At 38.5% G+C, this 19,468-nt stretch overlaps 1 protein-coding gene across 5 annotated transcripts in view; it reads left to right on the forward strand.

Annotated features, from left to right (window-relative positions):
• RIC1 (RIC1 homolog, RAB6A GEF complex partner 1) overlaps positions 1 to 19,468 on the forward strand; it is an 81,432-nt gene that overhangs the window by 51,950 nt on the left and 10,014 nt on the right. For 2 of the 5 annotated variants that reach the window (XM_073345284.1, XM_073345285.1), the window contains exons 11-21: positions 2,276 to 2,428; positions 2,829 to 3,032; positions 6,152 to 6,190; positions 6,488 to 6,598; positions 7,297 to 7,386; positions 9,437 to 9,597; positions 12,708 to 12,846; positions 15,784 to 15,900; positions 17,122 to 17,850; positions 18,203 to 18,361; positions 18,477 to 18,610. In XM_073345284.1, the coding sequence (XP_073201385.1) occupies positions 2,276 to 2,428; positions 2,829 to 3,032; positions 6,152 to 6,190; positions 6,488 to 6,598; positions 7,297 to 7,386; positions 9,437 to 9,597; positions 12,708 to 12,846; positions 15,784 to 15,900; positions 17,122 to 17,850; positions 18,203 to 18,361; positions 18,477 to 18,610 (2,036 nt within the window). The remainder of the gene's footprint in view (positions 1 to 2,275; positions 2,429 to 2,828; positions 3,033 to 6,151; positions 6,191 to 6,487; positions 6,599 to 7,296; positions 7,387 to 9,436; positions 9,598 to 12,707; positions 12,847 to 15,783; positions 15,901 to 17,121; positions 17,851 to 18,202; positions 18,362 to 18,476; positions 18,611 to 19,468) is intronic. The other 3 variants (XM_073345286.1, XM_073345287.1, XM_073345288.1) reach the window with 3 other exon arrangements.

Consider the following 19,468-nt stretch of genomic DNA (forward strand, 5'->3'; position numbering starts at 1 on the left):
TGGCCATAACTTGAATTTTTCTGTTAAAGCTCTTTACAAAACTATCTGTGGTAACTTCTGTAGTTTTAATTTCTGTTTGTGTTAAACAAGAGCAGTTAAAATAATTCTTGATGTATTTGTATTGTGAATTGGTCTGAAATTCTGTCAGTCTGAGTCAAACATTTGTGAAAAGAAAAGAGCTGATGAAATAGCAAGGCTCCTCTCCACTAACTGTGGAACATCTTGTACAGTTTAACTGAAATATTGAGTTATGTTTAAAGTCTTAACACCATCAAAATTCATATCCCTTTTTGTATGTAGCTTTGGAATATGTACCACAAAATGGTTGGGGAGGAGGATGACTGGCGGCTGGGGCAGGTCTCTTAGCCTCTCTCCGCCTCATTCCCATCTATAAAATGGGAGTCCTAGAGAGGAGACCAGCACCATAAGGATGAAAATTGCCCATTGAAAATTCATAAAAATGCCATCCCTACAACTGAGTTGGGATATGGGATATGTGCAGACATCACAAAATGGTATAAACGTCTATATATTGTTAGGAGGAGATGACATACTAGCTGGGTTTTCTGAAAGTCTAGGATGAAATCCTGAAGTCAGTGGGAGTTTTGTCATTGACTCCGGTGGGTCCAAGTTTTTATCGTTAGTTTTACGATAGCTTTTATTAGGGATTTAAACCAGTGGGCTAAACAGGGTGGGGTTTTTTTGTTTTGTTTTTGCCTATGAAGCCTTTAACATGTGGACTTCTTTAATAATTTGTTTTCTATTTAGCAGATGTTACATATATACTTGTTCTTTGAAGTTCTAACTGCAGCTTACTATTCATATTTATGAAATAGAAATTAAACACGGAAAAGATCTATACATCTGAGTCCATCCCCTGTCAATGGAGGAGGTGATCCACTGACACAGATCAGATCGCATCTATATATTTTAGAATTCAAAATAATAAATCTTGAAAATGCGTTGCTTCAAAAGGACCTAACATAACTGGTGCCTAAGAGGCCATTCAGAGCAAAGGGGCATTCTGTTTATAGTGCTTAGACAGACTTTTGCAGACTATTGGTTAAGCTAAGTGGGATAAAGATGCTTATGCAAGAGATACTTTCTGTTAATTTTAATATTGGTACCATTTTTGGCAAGGTGCCCGTTTTTAAAAAAAGCATTTCAGAGTTTGAGAGTAGTTAAAGTGGAGATAAACATTTGTTTCTCCAAAAGTACCTACTTGTAACAGGTTTCCAGTCTTGGTTTTGTGCTTCCTAGCATGACACAAGCAGGAAAACACCCACTGCTCAGTCTTAAAGCCACTGGGTCCAGCAGGTTTTTTCATGCACCATCTCTGTAGTGAAACCATAGCAGCTCTTAGCACTGCCAACTAAGTGTTCCTTTGTTACTGCGATAATGGGAGATCTTCCATTGGTTGATTGCTGTGATGTGCCTTCTGTTTAGGCACATGTTTACTAATTAACTTGGGCAATGAAAATGTCCAGTCTTCTGTATAGTCTTTCTACTGTCTCCTGCAGTACATTTGAAGTCGGCGTATATTTTAAATGTAAATAACTAGCATTAATGCACCATTGAGGTTGAGAAATCAAACACAAGAGCCTGGAAACAATAAAGAAAGATTGCTCTGCAAACATTAATCACTGTCTGTATTATATATGCTTTATCATAAAGATCGAGAGATAGGTGGTTTACTTTTAACAAAAAAACACCCAAAATCAAATGCTGGTGGTGACTGTCCAGTTATTGACCTTGAGTCATGGTATGTTCCTATGCTGTCTGCTTTTCACTTGCCTCTTGCAGTACCCTTTTTTTAATCTTTACTTTTCTAGAAGTGCTTTTGAAAGGCTTGATCTGCTACAACTAATACTGTGTACAAAATAAAATTACTTACCTATGAATATATAATTCATATTCACAGGAATAAGTTTAACAAATCATTCACTTACATATTCCTCTTAAAGTTATAATTTATGGGTGCTTTAATCTTTTTAATTTTTTCAAATTCTATATTTTCTAGCTTTTGCATAGAGAAGAATTTAAACTTGGCACTAAAGTGTCTTCCCTGCCAGGAGTGGCTATGATATATCTGCTGGAGCAGCTGACTTGAAAACTGCAAGCTATGGGAGTTCCCTGCCAGTCTTATGGCTGGCCCAAGACCCTGGGCCCAAAAGGGGTGATCCTCTATAAAGAGAGTTCCTGTATGTTTTTTGTTTTTCTGACTGTCTAAATCAATTAAGTGATTTTTTTATTTTTTTGTTCTGCATGTGTTCAGAGCTGGGGTTCAGAAGGCTATCACCTATGGGTGATCGATGGGAATTGTTCTCTGAATGCAGGGTGTGATATAGATACCAAGAATGAAGCTCATCAGCTTGGTATTCTGCAATTTCAGTTCATCAAGAGTGCACTCACTGCTAACACTTGCATGGTACGTGTTCATAGATAGATCTTACTATTTTAGAGATTATTAGATTAGAGATTAGAGATTCTCAGTTTTCAGAGAACCTTTTTTTGTGTTCCTTCCTTTATCAAGTGAAGTCTGATGTGTTTTCCAATAATTAAATTGTCGTGTTTATGTATGTTTCTCTTAAGTGCATCTTTCTAATTAAGCAAAATCTCCTTGTCAAATAGGAGACATTTTGAAAATACTGCTGTATATGATCATCCACTGTTTGGTATCTCTGCAGTATGTTGGTGCTTCAAAGATGGAAAAACTGCCTTAAATCGTATTTTTGTGCTGACTGTTGAAGTTGAATTCTGCAAAATGAAGTGTTTTGTGTTTGTTTTCTGTGCAGTAACGTCCTTTATTTATCTTTTTTTTAATATAGAGTAACCAGGAGCAGGTCCTCCTGCAAGGAGAAGATCGCTTGTATTTGAACTGTGGGGATGCAACACAGGCCCAGAATCCCAGAAGTGCTTCAGCACACTCTGATCATAAGCCCATCAGGGAAAGAGGCCCATTTTTGGAGGGCAGTTTAGATTCTCAGGGTTTAAGCACTTTATTAGGACACAGGCATTGGCATGTTGTACAGGTAATTCTCCATTTGTTACTCAAATAGTATTTTTGCACTTACTTCCTATCACCTGGACCTGGTGGTGTCTGTTTTTCTTTTTATCCCTTCTGCAAGTATTGTATTTGTTTCATATGGTGTGAAATCTCTGTGCCCTCCTGTTTCCTATTGCTTGCTCCCACGGTACAGCTTGTTGTTCCCTGAGGGCCAAAAGAATTCCGGCTGTCCTTTTTTCCTCCAGCTGTGGATTCGTATCCTAGACAATCAAGGGATTAATAGGGCTAAATGCCTTTTTCTAACCTCATGAGAGAGAGCAAGAGAGCTATTTTTTTCCCACGTACAAATTTTTGCCTCCGGCCGGAAGGAGCATTGGGGATGATGGAGGTATGAAACACTCTGTAGAATATATGAAGTTTCTAATGCCCATGTAGACGATTTAAAGATTTGTCTATTGCAGACAACTTCAGGGTTTTGGCAATACATGCAAGCTGTTTGTTTAGATGAGGAGATGAAACCGCTTTATAGTATCATATCTTGCAAGAAGGTGGTGTTTCCAGAAGGTGTTAAGTCCAAAGCCATCATGCTTACTCATTCCAGCAGTAAGGAACAATGTATATAATTTTGAATCCATAATTTTAGACAAAGTTTCCTGCTTACATATCTGCTTTATGGATTTCACTAAAACTGAGGATGACACTTGAGTAAAACTGACATCAGGATTTAACTTATTGTACGTGCAGCGTATGCATCAGCATGATTATACCAGGCTCCAGGTGCTGTCAAACCTTAGAGCTCCATATACCGGCATTAGCCCTAGTATTTTGTTTCATGTGCCATTTTGTATACTATCTTTATGAAAGTTTTTGATGCAGTGCTTTCCACAGATTAGAGCATAGGTCTGATTTTTAAAAAAGCCTTTATACCCCTCACATTTTTTGGCTTTTTTTTTTATTAATTACAGTCGTTAACCCATGATATTTTACAAACTGATGCCTTTTAAAACAAATCTACAGAACCTGGAGAATATTTTTTATGTGGCTTTCTAATCTGACTCTAATTTAGAATGTATCTGCTTGCCTTTAATGAAAACTACCTCATCTAGGCAAGCAGCTTCATTTGAATTATGGTGGCTGATGGTTTAGTTGCTCATATGATATGTGCAGTAGCGCCAGTCACTGTCCTAACAGACTTTGCACAGAGGAATTTGGACCCACCTTTTCTTCTGTTTCTCCATTGCACTCAAAAATGAAAAGGAATGTTACACAGAAGAACTGTAGAATAAATACCAATCTAGGCTGAGATCTGTTTGATAGGCCTTTACACACAGGTGATGGTAGGAATTCTCAGACAACTGCTGTCTTTACACCCCATTGCCCTAGTTTATATGCTGAGGCATAACTGCCAGTTGGTAATGAGTAGAAAAGAGTGTAAGGAAGACCAGACAGCACACTTGATATTAGAGAAATGTATCCAACTGACAAAAATCTCTTAATGGTTTCACTTGTTACAAAAATACAGGCCTTGATTCCTTTCGAGATTTGAATGATCTTATTTGGTGCCTCAACCAAATACATTTTTCTCTCGCGTAAACTCATCCAAGTTGAAAATTTACAGGAGAAAAGTTCCCTTGAAGTACTGTGTCCTGCAAAATAGCCTTGATTGGTTTCTATTTAAAGAGCTACTATATCTTCTTATGGACAGTAAAAATTAATTTGGTGAGGCCTTTGGATCATTCAAGTAACAGAATACTGAGTATGTAAACTCTCTATCTGGAAAGGAGCTGGAGGCTTTTATAAATTGCTTGCATTGAGTCTTTTAGCTTTCGCTGTCATTGGTTGTTATCAATTCAGTATCTTCCTAAGTCCAACCTTTTTCTCATTTCAATGCCAGCCACTTTCCAAACCCTAGGACTTTCATGTCAAAAGAATCAGAAGTTAAAATCTAAGTCTGGAAGACTTGTTCCCTGAAACTTATAATTTGCCTCAAACCTAGGTTGAGTAAGTAGTTGTCTTGTGAAATGTTTACCTGATGGGTTACAGTAAACATCCTAAATTTGGCTGAAATTATGGTTAATATCCTTATAAATTGCAGATGGGAATGGAAGTCTTCTCATCTTTCTCTTCATTCCCTAAGAAGAATAATTTGAGTTTTAGCAAAAAGAAACTTATTGATATTCCATACTGAATCTAATTTTGTCTGTGGCAGAAGTTGATGCCAATTTAAAACAGCTAGGTAACTGACCAAGAAATGTAATAATTGAAACCATAAATCAAACTACAGATGTTTTCAGACAACTGTGTTGGAGAACAAAATCCTTCCCTTCCCTATAGCCATAGTTCTAGTTACGCTTCTTGCCACTAGTTTGCTGTGCTGCAGTTTGTATACAGACTAATAGAATTTTACCATGTTCATTTCATGAGAACATAACTTGGCATATACCTTCTGTGAAAAATAAAACCATTAAACAGGAGTGAAAAAAGGCAAATTTTAAAAAAAAAAAAAACCTCTTCTGACTCTATTGTTATGTCAGTACAAATCTAAGAAAATTTGATTTCTGGAGTTGAGGGCTGAGGAAACCATGCATAACCGATGATTTTACTGGATGGAATCTTCTCTTGACAACTCTTCAATTGATGGAAAAAATCAACTGCTTTAAGGGGGAAAAAAAATCTTAAATATAGTATTTTGCCACTGTAACTCCCTATTAGATTTTTACATATTTTAAGCAAAGCAAAGAAAACAGCGAACAAGCTTAAAATATGTTAAAATTGTTTGTTTTCTAGGAAAATGATAGATTGTATAATTCTAATTATCAGACTTTGAATGCAAGTTTCTGAATATCAGGGAGCTTACTGCTTCCAGTGAGTTGCACTCTGGATAGATGGTAGTTAAATGTAGCACATCCAGTCCATTGAAACTTAAAGTTTATATAATTCTAAAATGTATTGGAAAGAGTGGAGCGAGGGAAGAATTGTGGTGGTGAAAAAACTCCAATGGCTGTGAACAAACCAGAATGTTCTGGAACTAAAATAGATAAAAGAAACCATTTTGACTGTGTGCATGTCCCTTAAAGTGTGTGAATTTTTATCATTTCAATTTGTTCTCAGTACAGTGATCTGTATTATATTACTTTTTTTTAGATTCACAGTACATATCTAGAGAGCAACTGGCCTATAAGGGTGAGTTACTTAAAAATAGCTTGGTGCTTGATGAAAAATGTAAGCATTAGGTTTTTATAATTGTTCTTGTTATAGGATGAGATTGTCACTATATTAAATCAAAGCAATTTATGTATTTAAAAGAAAAATGTCATTTATTTAAAAGTATGGTAGAGAACATTTGTACTCAGACAATTTTCAAGTTTTAAGTTGAGTATATTAATATTGCTAAAGTATTGATCTTGAATAGAAGTATGCAATTTTTTGAACAATAGTTTCTCCCCCCACCCCCCCCACCCCCAATTTTCGTCTGAACAGTTTTCAGCCATTGACAAGCTGGGGCAGAATGTAGCTGTTGTTGGCAAGTTTGGTTTTGCACATTATTCTTTACTCACCAAAAAATGGAAGTTGTTTGGGAACATTACCCAGGTGAGTGCTGACTAGTTTTATAAGCTTGTGTGCAGTTCAAACAGATTTATTATCACAATATTTTGGACATATTTTTAGTTTTCTACCAAATCATGTGTTTTCAAATGAATTTCTTGAAGACAGATTAGGGAAGCTGGTTTTGCACGTCTTGACATAAAACACATGAAAAGTAGTGTAGTTTGGAACAAACTTGACAGTAAAATATATGAATTATAGCAAAAAATTGTAAACCTGGATGCCTAAAGTGAGATTCCTAAATCCATGTCTCAGCTCTTATATTTGAGTTGTAGATGCTCAGCACCTCTGAAAATCAAGTATGAAGCCTAACTTTAGGCACCCAGAATTGCAAATTTTGGCCTTTAGTGAAAAAGCAATTATAATTTAAAAAGATGTAGATTTGCTGCGTTTACTGATGAACCATATGTAGAACTTGGCTTTGTTGAATAGTTTTTGAGTATCACATATCTGTCTGAAAACCCTTGAAGACTTATTTTTTTAAAAATTGTCATACCCAAATAAGATTGTTCTATTAGCAGTGATGCTGTTTTATCTGTAGTCTACAGGATGCTTATATATGTATTAAGTGTGTGTATAATTCTCTATGTATTTTATTTTTGTGTATAAGTTACGTGATTTGTGGAAACTTCTAAGCAGCTTATAACCTTGCTGACTTGATTGATCTTTCATTTTATTTTAAGGAGCAAAATATGATTGTAACAGGTGGCATAGCCTGGTGGAATAATTTCATTGTTCTTGCATGTTATAATTTAAGTGACCGCCAAGGAGAGGTAAGGGATTTGTTTTTTCAAGTAAGCTAATCAGTTGCTATCTTCTTTGTGTTTTCTAAATATTAGGGCTGTCGATTAATCGTAGTTAACTCATATGATTAACTCAAATAATCATGATTTAAAAATTTAATCCCAGTTTTAATCACAATGTTAAATGATAGACTACCAATTGAAATTTATTACATATTTTGGATGTTTTTCTACTTTTTCATATATTTTCAGTGTTGTAATTGACATCAAAGTGTATATTTTTTAGTACAAATATTTGCACTGTAAAAATGACTTATATTTTTCAATTCATCTCACACAAATACTGTTGTGAAAGTGCAACTTACAAATGTAGTTTTTGTTACATAACTGCACTCAAACAAAACAATGTAAAACTTCAGAGCCTACAAGTCCCTTCAGTCCTACTTCTCGTTCAGCCAATCGCTAAGACAAAGAAGTTCGTTTACATTTACAGGAGATAATGCTGCCCACTTCTTGCTTTCTGGTGACATTGTAAACTAGAACAGGCATTTGCATAGCACTTTTGTAGCCCGCATTGCAAGATATTTAAATGCCAGATATGCTAAACATTCCTATGCCCTTTCCATGTTTTGGCCACCATACCAGAGGACATGCTTCCATGCTGATGATGCTCTTTTTTTCTTTAAATGAGCGTTAATTAAATTTGTGACTGAAATCCTTGGGGGAGAATTATATGTCCCCTGCTCTTTTACACCCGCATTCTGCCATATATTTCATGTTATAGCAGTCTCAGATGATGACCCAGCACCTGCTGTTTTAAGAACACTTTCACTGCAGATTTGACAGAACGCAAAGAAGGTACCAATGTGAGATTTCTAAAGATCGCTACAGAACTCGACCCAAGGTTTAAGATTCTGAAGTGCCTTCCAAAATCTGAGAGGGACGAGGTGTGGAGCGTGCTTTGAGAAGTCTTAGAAGAGCAGAACTCCGATGTGGAAACTACAGAACCCAAACCACCAAAAAGAAAATCAACTTTCTGCTGGTGGCATCTGACTCAGATAATGAAAATGAACATGCGTCAGTCTGCACTGCTTTGGATTGTTATCTAGCAGAACCTGTCGTCAGCATGGACGCATGTCCCCTGGAATGGTGGTTGAAGCATGAAGGGACATATGAATCTTTAGCACGTCAGGTATGTAAATATCTTGTGACACCGGCTACAACAGTGCCATGCGATTGCCTGTTCTCACTTTCAGGTGACATTGTAAACAAGAAGCAGGCAGCATTATCTCCTGCAAATGTAAACAAACTTGTTGGTGTAAGCAATTGGTTGAACAGGAAGTAGGACTGAGTGGACTTGCAGGCTCTAAAATTTTACATTGTTTTATTTTTGAATGCAGTTTTTTATACATAATTCTACATTTGTAAGTTCAGCTTTCATGATGGAGATTGTACTACAGTACTTGTATTAGGTGAATTGAAATACTATTTTGTTTTTTACAGTGCAAATGTAATAAAAAATAAATATAAAGTGAGCACTGTACACTTTGTATTCTGTGTTGTAATTAAAATCAGTATATTTGAAAATGTAGAAAACATCCAAAAATATTTAAATAAATATTCTATTGTTTAACGGTGCGATTTATTGCACGATTAATTTTTTTAGTCACTGGACAGCCCTACTAAATATAGAGGCAGTTCGGGAGAATCTTGTATAACTCTTCAGTTGGGAGGGGGCTCAGTGTGAATAGGAATTTGGATGAATGACTTTTCCCAGTTTAAAAAATATTTGAGGAAGGTAAAAGAACTGTTCTTTGTTCAAGGTTTGCCGTTTTAGAACTCTCTCTCAATTTTTTTTGTTTTACTTTTGCTGTTGATAACTACAATAGTACTACCAGTTAAGCACTCAGTCAGTTTAGTATACAATTTAAAATTGCTTCCTAAAATGTTTTGCTAGGAATCCAAGATAGTCATAACACAAAAATCCATATGAGGCATTAATGGGTCTGTTGAAGTTTTTAGGTTACGTTGATGTTTGCAGCAAGAGAACTCTTGTCTAAACCATTAATTGTCCTTACAGCTAAGAATCTACCTGCGAACATCCAATCTGGACAATGCATTTGCACATGTCACCAAAGTGCAGGCAGAAACATTACTACTCAGTGTCTTCCGGGATATAGTAATATTGTTTAGAGCAGATTGTTCTATTTGTCTGTATAGTATTGAAAGACAACCTGAAGGGTGAGTACGACTGAAGCAAGTCTATGAAATTATTTTACCACATTTTTATAGTAATTTAACTTAGAAATATCTCCTCTATATGAGTAATTTCCTTTGATAAACTTTTAGTCTTAAGATATATCATAGGCTTTGATAACTTATTGAGACAACTTTTCAAAATGTGGCATCCATTTGTAGCCATTCTATCACCTGTGTGTGCAAATGATAATGCTCAAAATGTGGATACAAGGGTTTGCATATTTGGAAGCTTGCATGCACACATGCTTACCCAGAGAAACTTTTTGAGCACTGTCACTTTCACACAGAATTTGTGTGTGCAGGTGACAGTGCCTGAAATGTGCACATACAAACTTGTGTTTGTGAAAAAGGTGTCGGAATTGAGGCACATTTGAAAACTTGGGCCATTTTAGCTGGTAGGGAAAGTAACCTGGGCTTCTGGTGTTTTCTCTTGAGACTTTTATCACACATTGAGGAGATTACACTTGAAGAAGATTGACTGATTAAATTTGCAATGATTACTGCTTAGCTGATTCTAATTATCTGTATCTCCAGACATGTTGGGTTCCAGTCCACTTCTTAGATTTTGAAATTGTAGCTTTTAAATGTTGTTGTATTTTTAGCATAAACCTGTATGTGAAAACTGTGCACAACTTCCATAATTTATAAAACCTGCATGCAGACCTGTGATTATTTAAACTGGTATCAGTAACTTTACAAAATCTATAAAGTTCTTTTCTAAATAGAGAATTTAAAAAAATCTAACTGTACCCACCAGTTAATTCTGTCCGTTTAGTTTTCATATTCCATTCACCATGGAAAATTAGAGGAAATGGTCAGGGCCAGAAGTCTGTTGTACATTTTGACACGTAAGCTGCTGGAGAAGCAAGGGTTTGTTACTAATTGGTATAGCACTTAAAGATCAGTCAGAGGAATTTTTTTGTCTTGTTTTCTTACCTAAATACATCTTTCTAAAGTAAGGCAATAAAGACTTCAGAAGTTGAAGCTACATACCTTATCAGAGATTCTAAGTGCTTGTTTTTAATAGTTTGTCAGGATAGAACTTGCTTCTACACTCCCTAGCAACTGCCTAAGTGAGTAAATATCTGTATTCACAACATTACAGCCTGTAAAGCAAAGTAATAGTGATACAAAATCTTTAGAGTACTGGTGTGTCTAGAAAAATAATTCTAAGGGTTCTAAATCTTTCTCAAGGAAGGATATGAAATATTTTTTGTGAATGGACATACACTGTTAATAAGAAGGCTTTAGACAGATTGAGTTTTTATTTATTTTTTGCAATGAATTCTAGAGTTTGTCCCTGAGGGCACAGTACTGGGTTGCTTTAAGCGGTGGCCTACTCTTGTGTAAAAATCTAGACTCTGTAGAGCTTATGTAGCTGCTACTTCAGCCCACTTGGTATTTTTTCATATAACATGGAATCCCTCTCTTCAGTGCAGACTTTTATTTAGAAGCTTGAACATACTTGAACATCTATTGAATCAATAAGTAAATGTAAAGGAGAAAAACTTGTCCTGTTTGTGAATGCTCAGCTGGAGTTGTAGTTTCTGCAACAGATACGGGATTCATGACCTAAAAGTGGGTCCAGAAAAAGATTAGTTAGGCATATTTAAGGCACTACAAGATTTCCATAGAGAAGAGGTTTTCTAACTCTTTGGGCTCCAGTTCATTATTACTTTTCCCGCTCTAATTTCTCACCCTTCCTTATGCAGCCTTGTATGTAAAATGGCCCTGATAGATGTCTGCAGAGCAGTAGAAGTCAGGACTAGTGCCTCCTGTTCCCTAGTCCTGCCAGAGATTTGTAGTGTGAACTAAGAGTGGCTGAGGGATACAGGAAGACTGTTCTAGATGATATGTGAGGCATTTCCATGGTTAGAAGGAGCTGCAGAGAGATATGAGGTACCTGATAGCGAAAGGATGGGGCACTCGGGCAGTATAATGAGTCCACGTGACAGGCAAGAACAGGTCCATGGAGACTTTTAAAAACAACTCAGTGTTTCAGGATTCTGCTAAACAAATGGGAGCTCCTGGAGAATGGAGTTCAGAATTACTCTTTATATGCCCCCAGGCGAAGCTGAGAAATGGGAGGCCATAAAGAAGGTGGCGGTGAGGAGAAGAAAAGATAAAAGGCCATGTGGGTTTTAGAGGAGATGGCATCAAAGTGGTAACACATGTGGTCAGTGTTATAGAGGTGGTCATATTTACAGCATAGTAAACAGGAATCGGTGAGTTCTGAATCAAGGGTGATAAGGTTACAGAAAGTGAATAGTAAAAGTATGTTTTAAATTGAAGAGCAAAATGTCAGAGAAAGCCCTTCCTGCCCTGTCTCAGATACTTAGCTGAAGGAACTTGAAATAACGCCTTATATCTTACCTATGTGAACAGGAGTCATCAAAGACACTGAAACATGTGTACTTGACAATCATAACCATAAAAGTGGAAATTAAGATTAAAGGGAGAAGAAGGATAGGATGACTGAAAAGGAGGAGCGAGGTAAAAAAGAGCAAGGGGATGTGAAAAGTAAAGCTTTGAGACTCCGCCTACATGGAGTCTAGTGTAGAGGAGGTTCCAGCACAGAAGTCAGAACCATTTGGTGGGGAAGATTAGAACCAGAACAAGGAGGGTTCATAATTTATTGAAGTAGTCTAGATGGATGGAGTTATCCACAATATTGTAGCCTGCATTGAAATCAAAGAGAAGAAACCTTTATCAGTAGGGAGGGAGATGGCTGTTGTCTAACTTGGAGGAGAATAGTTCTAGTGCCTTGTTCAGAGAAACCCGGATTGAAATCATCACTATTGAGAGCTACATTGAGCACTTTGCTCTTTCCTCCTGTGTTCGCATAAATTATCAAGATGGAACAAATCAGGCTAATGGGTTTATTAAATATAACTTTATCAAGTTCAGAGGTGTGGCCTGGGTACAGTTTCACAATTTAAGGGGAAATTGTTCTGGTTTCTTGAAAAAGCTCTGCTTCCTATGGTTAAATTAGTATTTTGCGTCATTAAGCATTTAGAAACTAGCTGTAATTGTCCATTAATTACTGTTAGAGGAGAAATGTTTAGCAACTATTTTTTTCCCTCCCCTTACAGTCCTAACCCTACTGCCAGTATTCAAGTTCTTCAGGAGGTATCCATGTCTCGTTACATTCCTCATCCTTTCCTTGTCGTTTCTGTAACTCTGACATCGGTGAGAACAGAGACTGGTATCAGCTTGAAAATGCCACAGCAGGTATGAGTCTATCCAGTGCTTTAGAGTTGTTGAAGTTTAATAAAAAGTAACTGACAATCTTAGAGTTGGCAGTTTAGTCCAGTGGTCTCCAAAGTGGGGTGCATGCACCCCAGGGGTGCGCCAGAGGATCCCAGGGGGTGCGTGGCAGGAGGGGCACCGCCGGACATCACTCCGCTGTTTTTTTTTTTCCTTTGGCGGTAGCTCTGCACGCCTGCGGCAGGTCTTCCCTCCTTCTTTCTTCGGCGGCTCACCTGCGGCAGGTCTTCCCGTCGTCTTGCTTCGGCGGCTCGCCTGCGGCAGGTCTTCCCCTCTCTTCAGCGGCACAGTGGGGGGTGCGCGATCCAAAAACTTCGGAGACCACTGGTTTAGTCTCAGACTGCAGCAATAGTGTTCTTTTTGAAGATGCTTTTCAAATATTTATAAAATGCTTCTGTTTAGTATGTGAGCCAAAGCCCAAAAGAATCTAAACAAAAGCAAGCGAGCAAGCAAACAAAAGACCTGGGTACATTTAACTATTTAAATGCTGTGGGTATGAAATATACATCTTCTGGATCAATGCCCATAAAATTCCAAGCTGTTCTAGAACATGCATAGAACTCTTTTCTATAATGTAGGACCCCTGGACGCACATAAGGTGCATCTTTTTGGTATTACCCACCTACGTCAACTAGGCAGTGAATCCATCGAAAGAGCCGCTGATTCCTGGTGAAGGGGCAATATTTGTTTATGTAAGATTGTGGCCTAGACCAACTTTTCTATCTTAAGTACTTATTGCCCTGTTACCGTAGTACTGGAGTGTGTGTCAAATGGTTTCTGTACTTATCCTCACAATACCCCTGTGGGGTAGGGAAGCTATTATTCCCATTATACAGATGGGAAACTGATGCACAGACGATATGTCTACATTGCAGCTCGGAGCATGCCTCCCAGCCCAGGTAGATGAAGACACTAGCTCTGCTTGAGCTAGCGCCCTAAATACAGCAATATGGATGTTGCAGCATGGGCTAGCCACCCAGAGGATCAGGTGAGTTTGTACTTGGGTGACTAGCCCATGCCACAGCATCCACATTACTATGTTTAGCATGCTAGCTCTCCTTGAACTAGTGCAAGTCTGTCTGCTCGGGCTGGGAGGCATGCTCTCAACTGCAGTGTAGATGTATCTAGAATGGCACAGTATCTTGCACAAGGTTGCACAAGAATTATGTGGTGGAGCAGGGAATTGGACGACTAGTGCCCTTAAGCTCTGGACCATCCTTCCTTTCTGAGAACTGTTACCTATTGGGTTATTTAAGGGAGATTAGTTGCCTGTGAGAAGTGTAATTGATCCAGTGGATGGGGGGTTGGAGTTTTCATTGATTCACTTCCTGCTTCGTTCTGAGATGCATTTTGTATTCTGTTCTTCCTCTGCACAGTGCTGAAGCTACATTACAGACTCTAAATCATCATGAGCTGTAGGACACAGTCTTGCCATTCTTAGCTAGCTGCAAGAAAATGCTCATAAGCAAAGGATCAAATTCATTGTCTTCCATCTCAGATGTTGAGAATGTAGAATTCGGGTCCTTCTAGCCTGATAGGAAAAACTGGATGTGGGCTTTATACACATAAGCTATCAGGCAGTTGATTTAAATGTAAAACAAAATAAACATTTTTCAGAGATCCAAGTATCAGTGTAGTATTAGACATTTAAGGTTTTTAAGTGCACTTTTATTTGGGAGGGGAAAATTTACACTACAGATTGGGTTTCCTGATCGCTTTTACAGAAATTCCATATCAAATTTTTTGAGTTTACAAGTAAAAAGATGTTTACTCTAATTGCCATCTCTGCGAGTCAACCCTGAATATAAAAGTTAAGCTGGGTTCTTTCTGGCCCTAGCATTAACAGTTAAGTGCCTGCGATCAATCTTGATTAACCATTCTATTGATGATGCCTGAGCCACAATGGAATCCACCTTCCTCTCCTGTAGCAGTATTGACTCTTCAGTGTCAACAGAACAGAAGCAGAAAAAGCTTACTTTACAATTAAAGTTGTGAGGCAGAACTACGAATAGACATGGAGCAGTTCTGTTGAACGAGGTGGCATTTTTACAGTCACTTTTACAGTAGACCTATTTAAATGTTTCCTTCCATACGTGCCCAGCCCTGCTTGTTCCTTCAGATTGTTTCCTATACTAAATAGGCTCTTTAAGAGGCTTGACCCTGGTGTAATCAGTTCCACCACATGGCACTTGCACAGACTGACAGCAATGCTAGCTCAAATAAGTGGATTTAAAAGCAAGGGGCACAGGCCAGGCTGGGGCTCAGGCTCGGCTATTGGGCTGTAAAATTCCGGTGTAAATGTTTGGACTAGTGCTGAAGCCCAAACATACGGCGGGAGAGTCCCAGAGCCCAGGCTCCAGTCTGAGCCCAAAAGTCTGCACTACAATTTTAGAGTGGCACAGCCCAAGCCCAAGTCAGCTGATGTGGGCCAGCCGCAAGTGTTAAATTGTAATGTAGACATACCCTTAGAAGCTTTTTGAGGAAAGTTGCACACTGAAACCTCTGCTTACAATTAAACTGTTTGATTAAAATGAAGTAGAGCAGGAAAAGGCCAGCACCTCCCTCCAACATATCCCCAGTTTACACGCTTTACTCCTAGATGAACAAAGCTTTTAGGGAGCTTACGGGGTAGGTCCCTCCCTAAGAAACAGATCAAAGCCATGAGCATTTGCATCTGTCCTCCTTTATATGCAAGCTGGTTTAGAAGAAAGAATTGTATCTAGAGTTCATACGCTAGTATTTACTAGCCTCCTGTAAAGATGTGCTTAGTGGGAGCACCAGTGTTTTGAATTTACTAGTTTGGCGGTGAGTTTATCCAGAGACTGTACTGTACATATCAAAGCAAAAATTATGAATTCGGGAAAGTTTAGAGATAAGTAATTTATACTTTTTTCCCCACAGGCCTGTGAGGCAGAAAGCATTATGTTAAACTTAGCAGGACAACTCATCATGGTACAAAGGGATCGGTCTGGCCCCCAGATAAGAGAGAAGGACAGCAGTCCTAACCAAAGGAAACTTGTGAGTAAACATACTTGGGATTACACAAGACTTTTCAAAGGTTGTGAGGACACAGCAAATTGTGAAGGTGATTGGTCTTGGCCTAGAAACGAGTGTTTAGCTACACTTCAATGCCTGTGCTAAAACTGGTTGAATTATTTGTTGTGAATAAATTACCTGAAAAATGCAGTCCTCTTTTTCTGTTCACAAATCATTTACAAGCCAGTTTTTGTTTCTGCAAGTATCTGTGATAACCAGATTATTTACTACTTGTATTGCTGTAACATAGGGGTCCCAACCATAGATCAGGATCCCCCTGTGGTAGGTGCTGTACATAGGTTGGGCAAACAGTTTTTTTGACCTGTGGGCTATTCCTAAACTGTTCACTTTGAATACTTGTGGTTTGTCGTCCCCTTCGGGCACATACTGGCATTTTTGACCAACTTCATAAGAGATAACAGAGAAATTAATGAATGAACTCTTTAATGTATGACTCTCCTTGTTCTTATGACAATATGTAGATAGTCATATGAAGAGCAACAATTTCACAATCATTGGTAATGATGTGTGTGTGAATCTTCCGAAATTGCAGAGAAAGATGTGTGAGCGTGAGCATGGTTGGATTCAAATGAATGCTTGCAAACATTATTTTTTACAGTAATCCATCAGCCCTAGCCTACACTCTGTGCTAAAAATAGGCAATTTGAACAGCCTTCTGACTGGAATTGTCAGTGGCATCAGCTGGTAGATGAGGAATGAAAGAGATCCCTCTTGGTGGGTTAATTAATACTGGAGCTTTTTCTGGGTGCCCAAAATACAGCTAGACTAACTTGCATAGGAATTGCACTTCTTAGCAGTCCTCACTTTTAGAAAAGTAATGACCCCAGGGTGACGACAAGCTGTGTTTGTGAAAAAACCTTTAAAATGGATGGAGGCAAATAAATATCTCTGGTATACAGTACTTTGCTAGGTTTAGGCTTGTGGGGGTGGAAACACAAGTTGAATTGCTTTCTTGAGTACTTGCACTGACTAGAGTTTTAGAAATGCCTAGTAAAAATACATAAGTCTCTACAATAGTGAATTCCTATCATATACTCCCCTCGCTGTCAAATCTATTAAATGAAAGTGAAGTGTGTTTTGCAGGGAGATGCTGTTGCCCCTTTCAGCTGAAGGAAGGATGCTAGTGAGATGAGGCATAAATAAAAAGGGTATTAAAGATTTTTTTTTTCTTTTCTTCCCCAGCTGCCTTTTTGTGCTCCAGTTGTGCTAGCCCAGTCGGTTGAAAATGTTTGGACTACCTGCAGGGCAAACAAACAAAAGCGCCACTTACTGGAGGCACTCTGGCTCAGCTGTGGTGGGTCAGGTATGAAAGTCTGGCTTCCTTTGTTTCCCAGGGATCACCGCAAACCACATTCCTTTTTGTCAAGACGGATCATGCTGCCTTTCCACATCAACATATACCCCTTGGCTGTTCTGTTTGAAGATGCCTTGGTTCTTGGTGCTGTCAATGACACTGTACTCTATGACTGTTTATATACTCACAGCAGTGCTAGACAACATTTAGAGGTCCTCTTTCCTTTCTGTATTGTTGAGAGAACCTCTCAGATCTACCTCCATCACATTTTGCGCCAGCTTTTGGTTAGGAACCTAGGAGAACAAGCCTTGCTTTTGGCCCACTCCTGTGCCACATTACCTTACTTTCCTCATGTGCTAGAACTGATGCTTCATGAAGTGCTGGAAGAAGAAGCTACCTCGCGGGAGCCCATTCCCGACCCTCTGCTTCCCACTGTGGCTAAGTTCATTACAGAGTTCCCCCTTTTCCTGCAGACAGTTGTGCATTGTGCTAGGAAGACAGAATATGCCCTGTGGAATTACCTTTTTGCTGCTGTTGGAAACCCAAAAGACTTATTTGAGGAGTGCTTAATGGCCCAGGACTTAGACACAGCTGCCTCTTACCTTATTATCTTACAGGTAATAGTATCCTACTACTTGATTACAAAAAAGAAGTGAAGTTACTATTTAGTGTCCCTTTTTTTTTGTTTTATTTAAACAATTTGTTGCATGTTTGGCATATATTTATTTTTTTAAAACCGCTAACACTTTTTTTGGTGGGCACCTGACCTCAATTATATCTGTTTAGGGATCAAATTAAATAGGACTAGCTCCCTAAAATAGCACTTACAAAATGGAAAAGTGTGAAATATGCTTTTACCTACAACTCTCATTTTTGAGCGTACTGCTGGGGGAGGGGCTCGACTTTTTCCAAAAGTATTCTTGGGTTTCAGAAGCAAATTATTTTTATATTGTGCATTGTTACTTGTAGAACATGGAAGTTCCAGCAGTTAGTAGGCAGCATGCCACTCTTCTGTTCAACACTGCCCTGGAGCAGGGGAAGTGGGACCTTTGTCGTCACATGATCAGATTTCTTAAAGCCATTGGTTCTGGTGAATCAGAGACTCCGCCGCCTACACCCACAACTCAGGTTTGTTAAGAAAATCCTAAATCTTGTGTATCAGTCACTAAACATAATGAATCTCATTTATACCCAAGATGTAACATGTTTTTACTTTAGTTGATCATACGCTTCTTTGTTGTAGGAACCCAGCTCAACTGGTGGCTTTGAGTTCTTTAGACATCGCAGCATTAGTTTATCCCAATCAGCAGAGAATCCTCCCAACAAATTTAATCTACAGAAAACACTGAGCATGCCTTCTGGGCCATCTGGGAAAAGGTAACATTTATATCATAGTACAATTCATGATTGATCCCTACTGAGCTGGACCACTGTACAGAGAATAGTCCCTGCCCCACTCATCCAAACTATTTACATTGTAACAGATTATACAATGGGGCTATATTAAGGCGTGGGCACTCATGACTCCTGGAGTCATGTGAGATCAGGATTTCAGCTTCCATTTAAAACAAAAAAACAAAAAACACATTCTAGCCCTTATGGATGCAAAGACAAGTTGCAAAGTGTGAACCAAGTATAACTGATGCTTGCCTGAAACTACCTCTGGGATGTGAGAGCTGGGCCATTCATCTTCAGTGTGAAACCTGTTGTTAGTCCTGAAAGGGTCTGGGCCACAGCATGGGTAGGGGGGGCAGGGAGTGCCCAGGACCCTAGATTGTCTTAATTTGGCCCTGACAGCAACCTTAGAGGTGTTCTGTGTGCTGTGAGATTCCATAGATCCCTGGAGGTTCTGATGGAGCAGAACACAGTGAGCACTCACATGTCCATCAGCTATAATAGAGCATCTCACCTAATACTGCAGAAGAAATTTCTCCCTTTGCTTCTACTGCAGATATTGGCTACTTTGATTTCCATCTATCATAACTTTTTATGTGCATGAGCTGTAACTTTGATATTAAAGTTATTTGTTCTGCTTAGAAGTGGTAAACAAGATAAAATGCAGGGAGCACAAACCAGAATTGTCCATAGGAAGTTACTGTCCAATACTGTATTTTTAAAATGATGAGGAAAACGACCCTTCAGACCATGGTGTGTGTTTTTACTCAAATAAAATGCTGTAAGATAGTACTAAGGTCAAGAACTTAGCAGATGTAATAAAACAGACATTTACATGGA

The sequence above is a fragment of the Lepidochelys kempii genome, chromosome 5, assembly GCF_965140265.1.
Source record: "Lepidochelys kempii isolate rLepKem1 chromosome 5, rLepKem1.hap2, whole genome shotgun sequence".
NCBI classification, from domain to species: Eukaryota; Metazoa; Chordata; order Testudines; family Cheloniidae; genus Lepidochelys; species Lepidochelys kempii.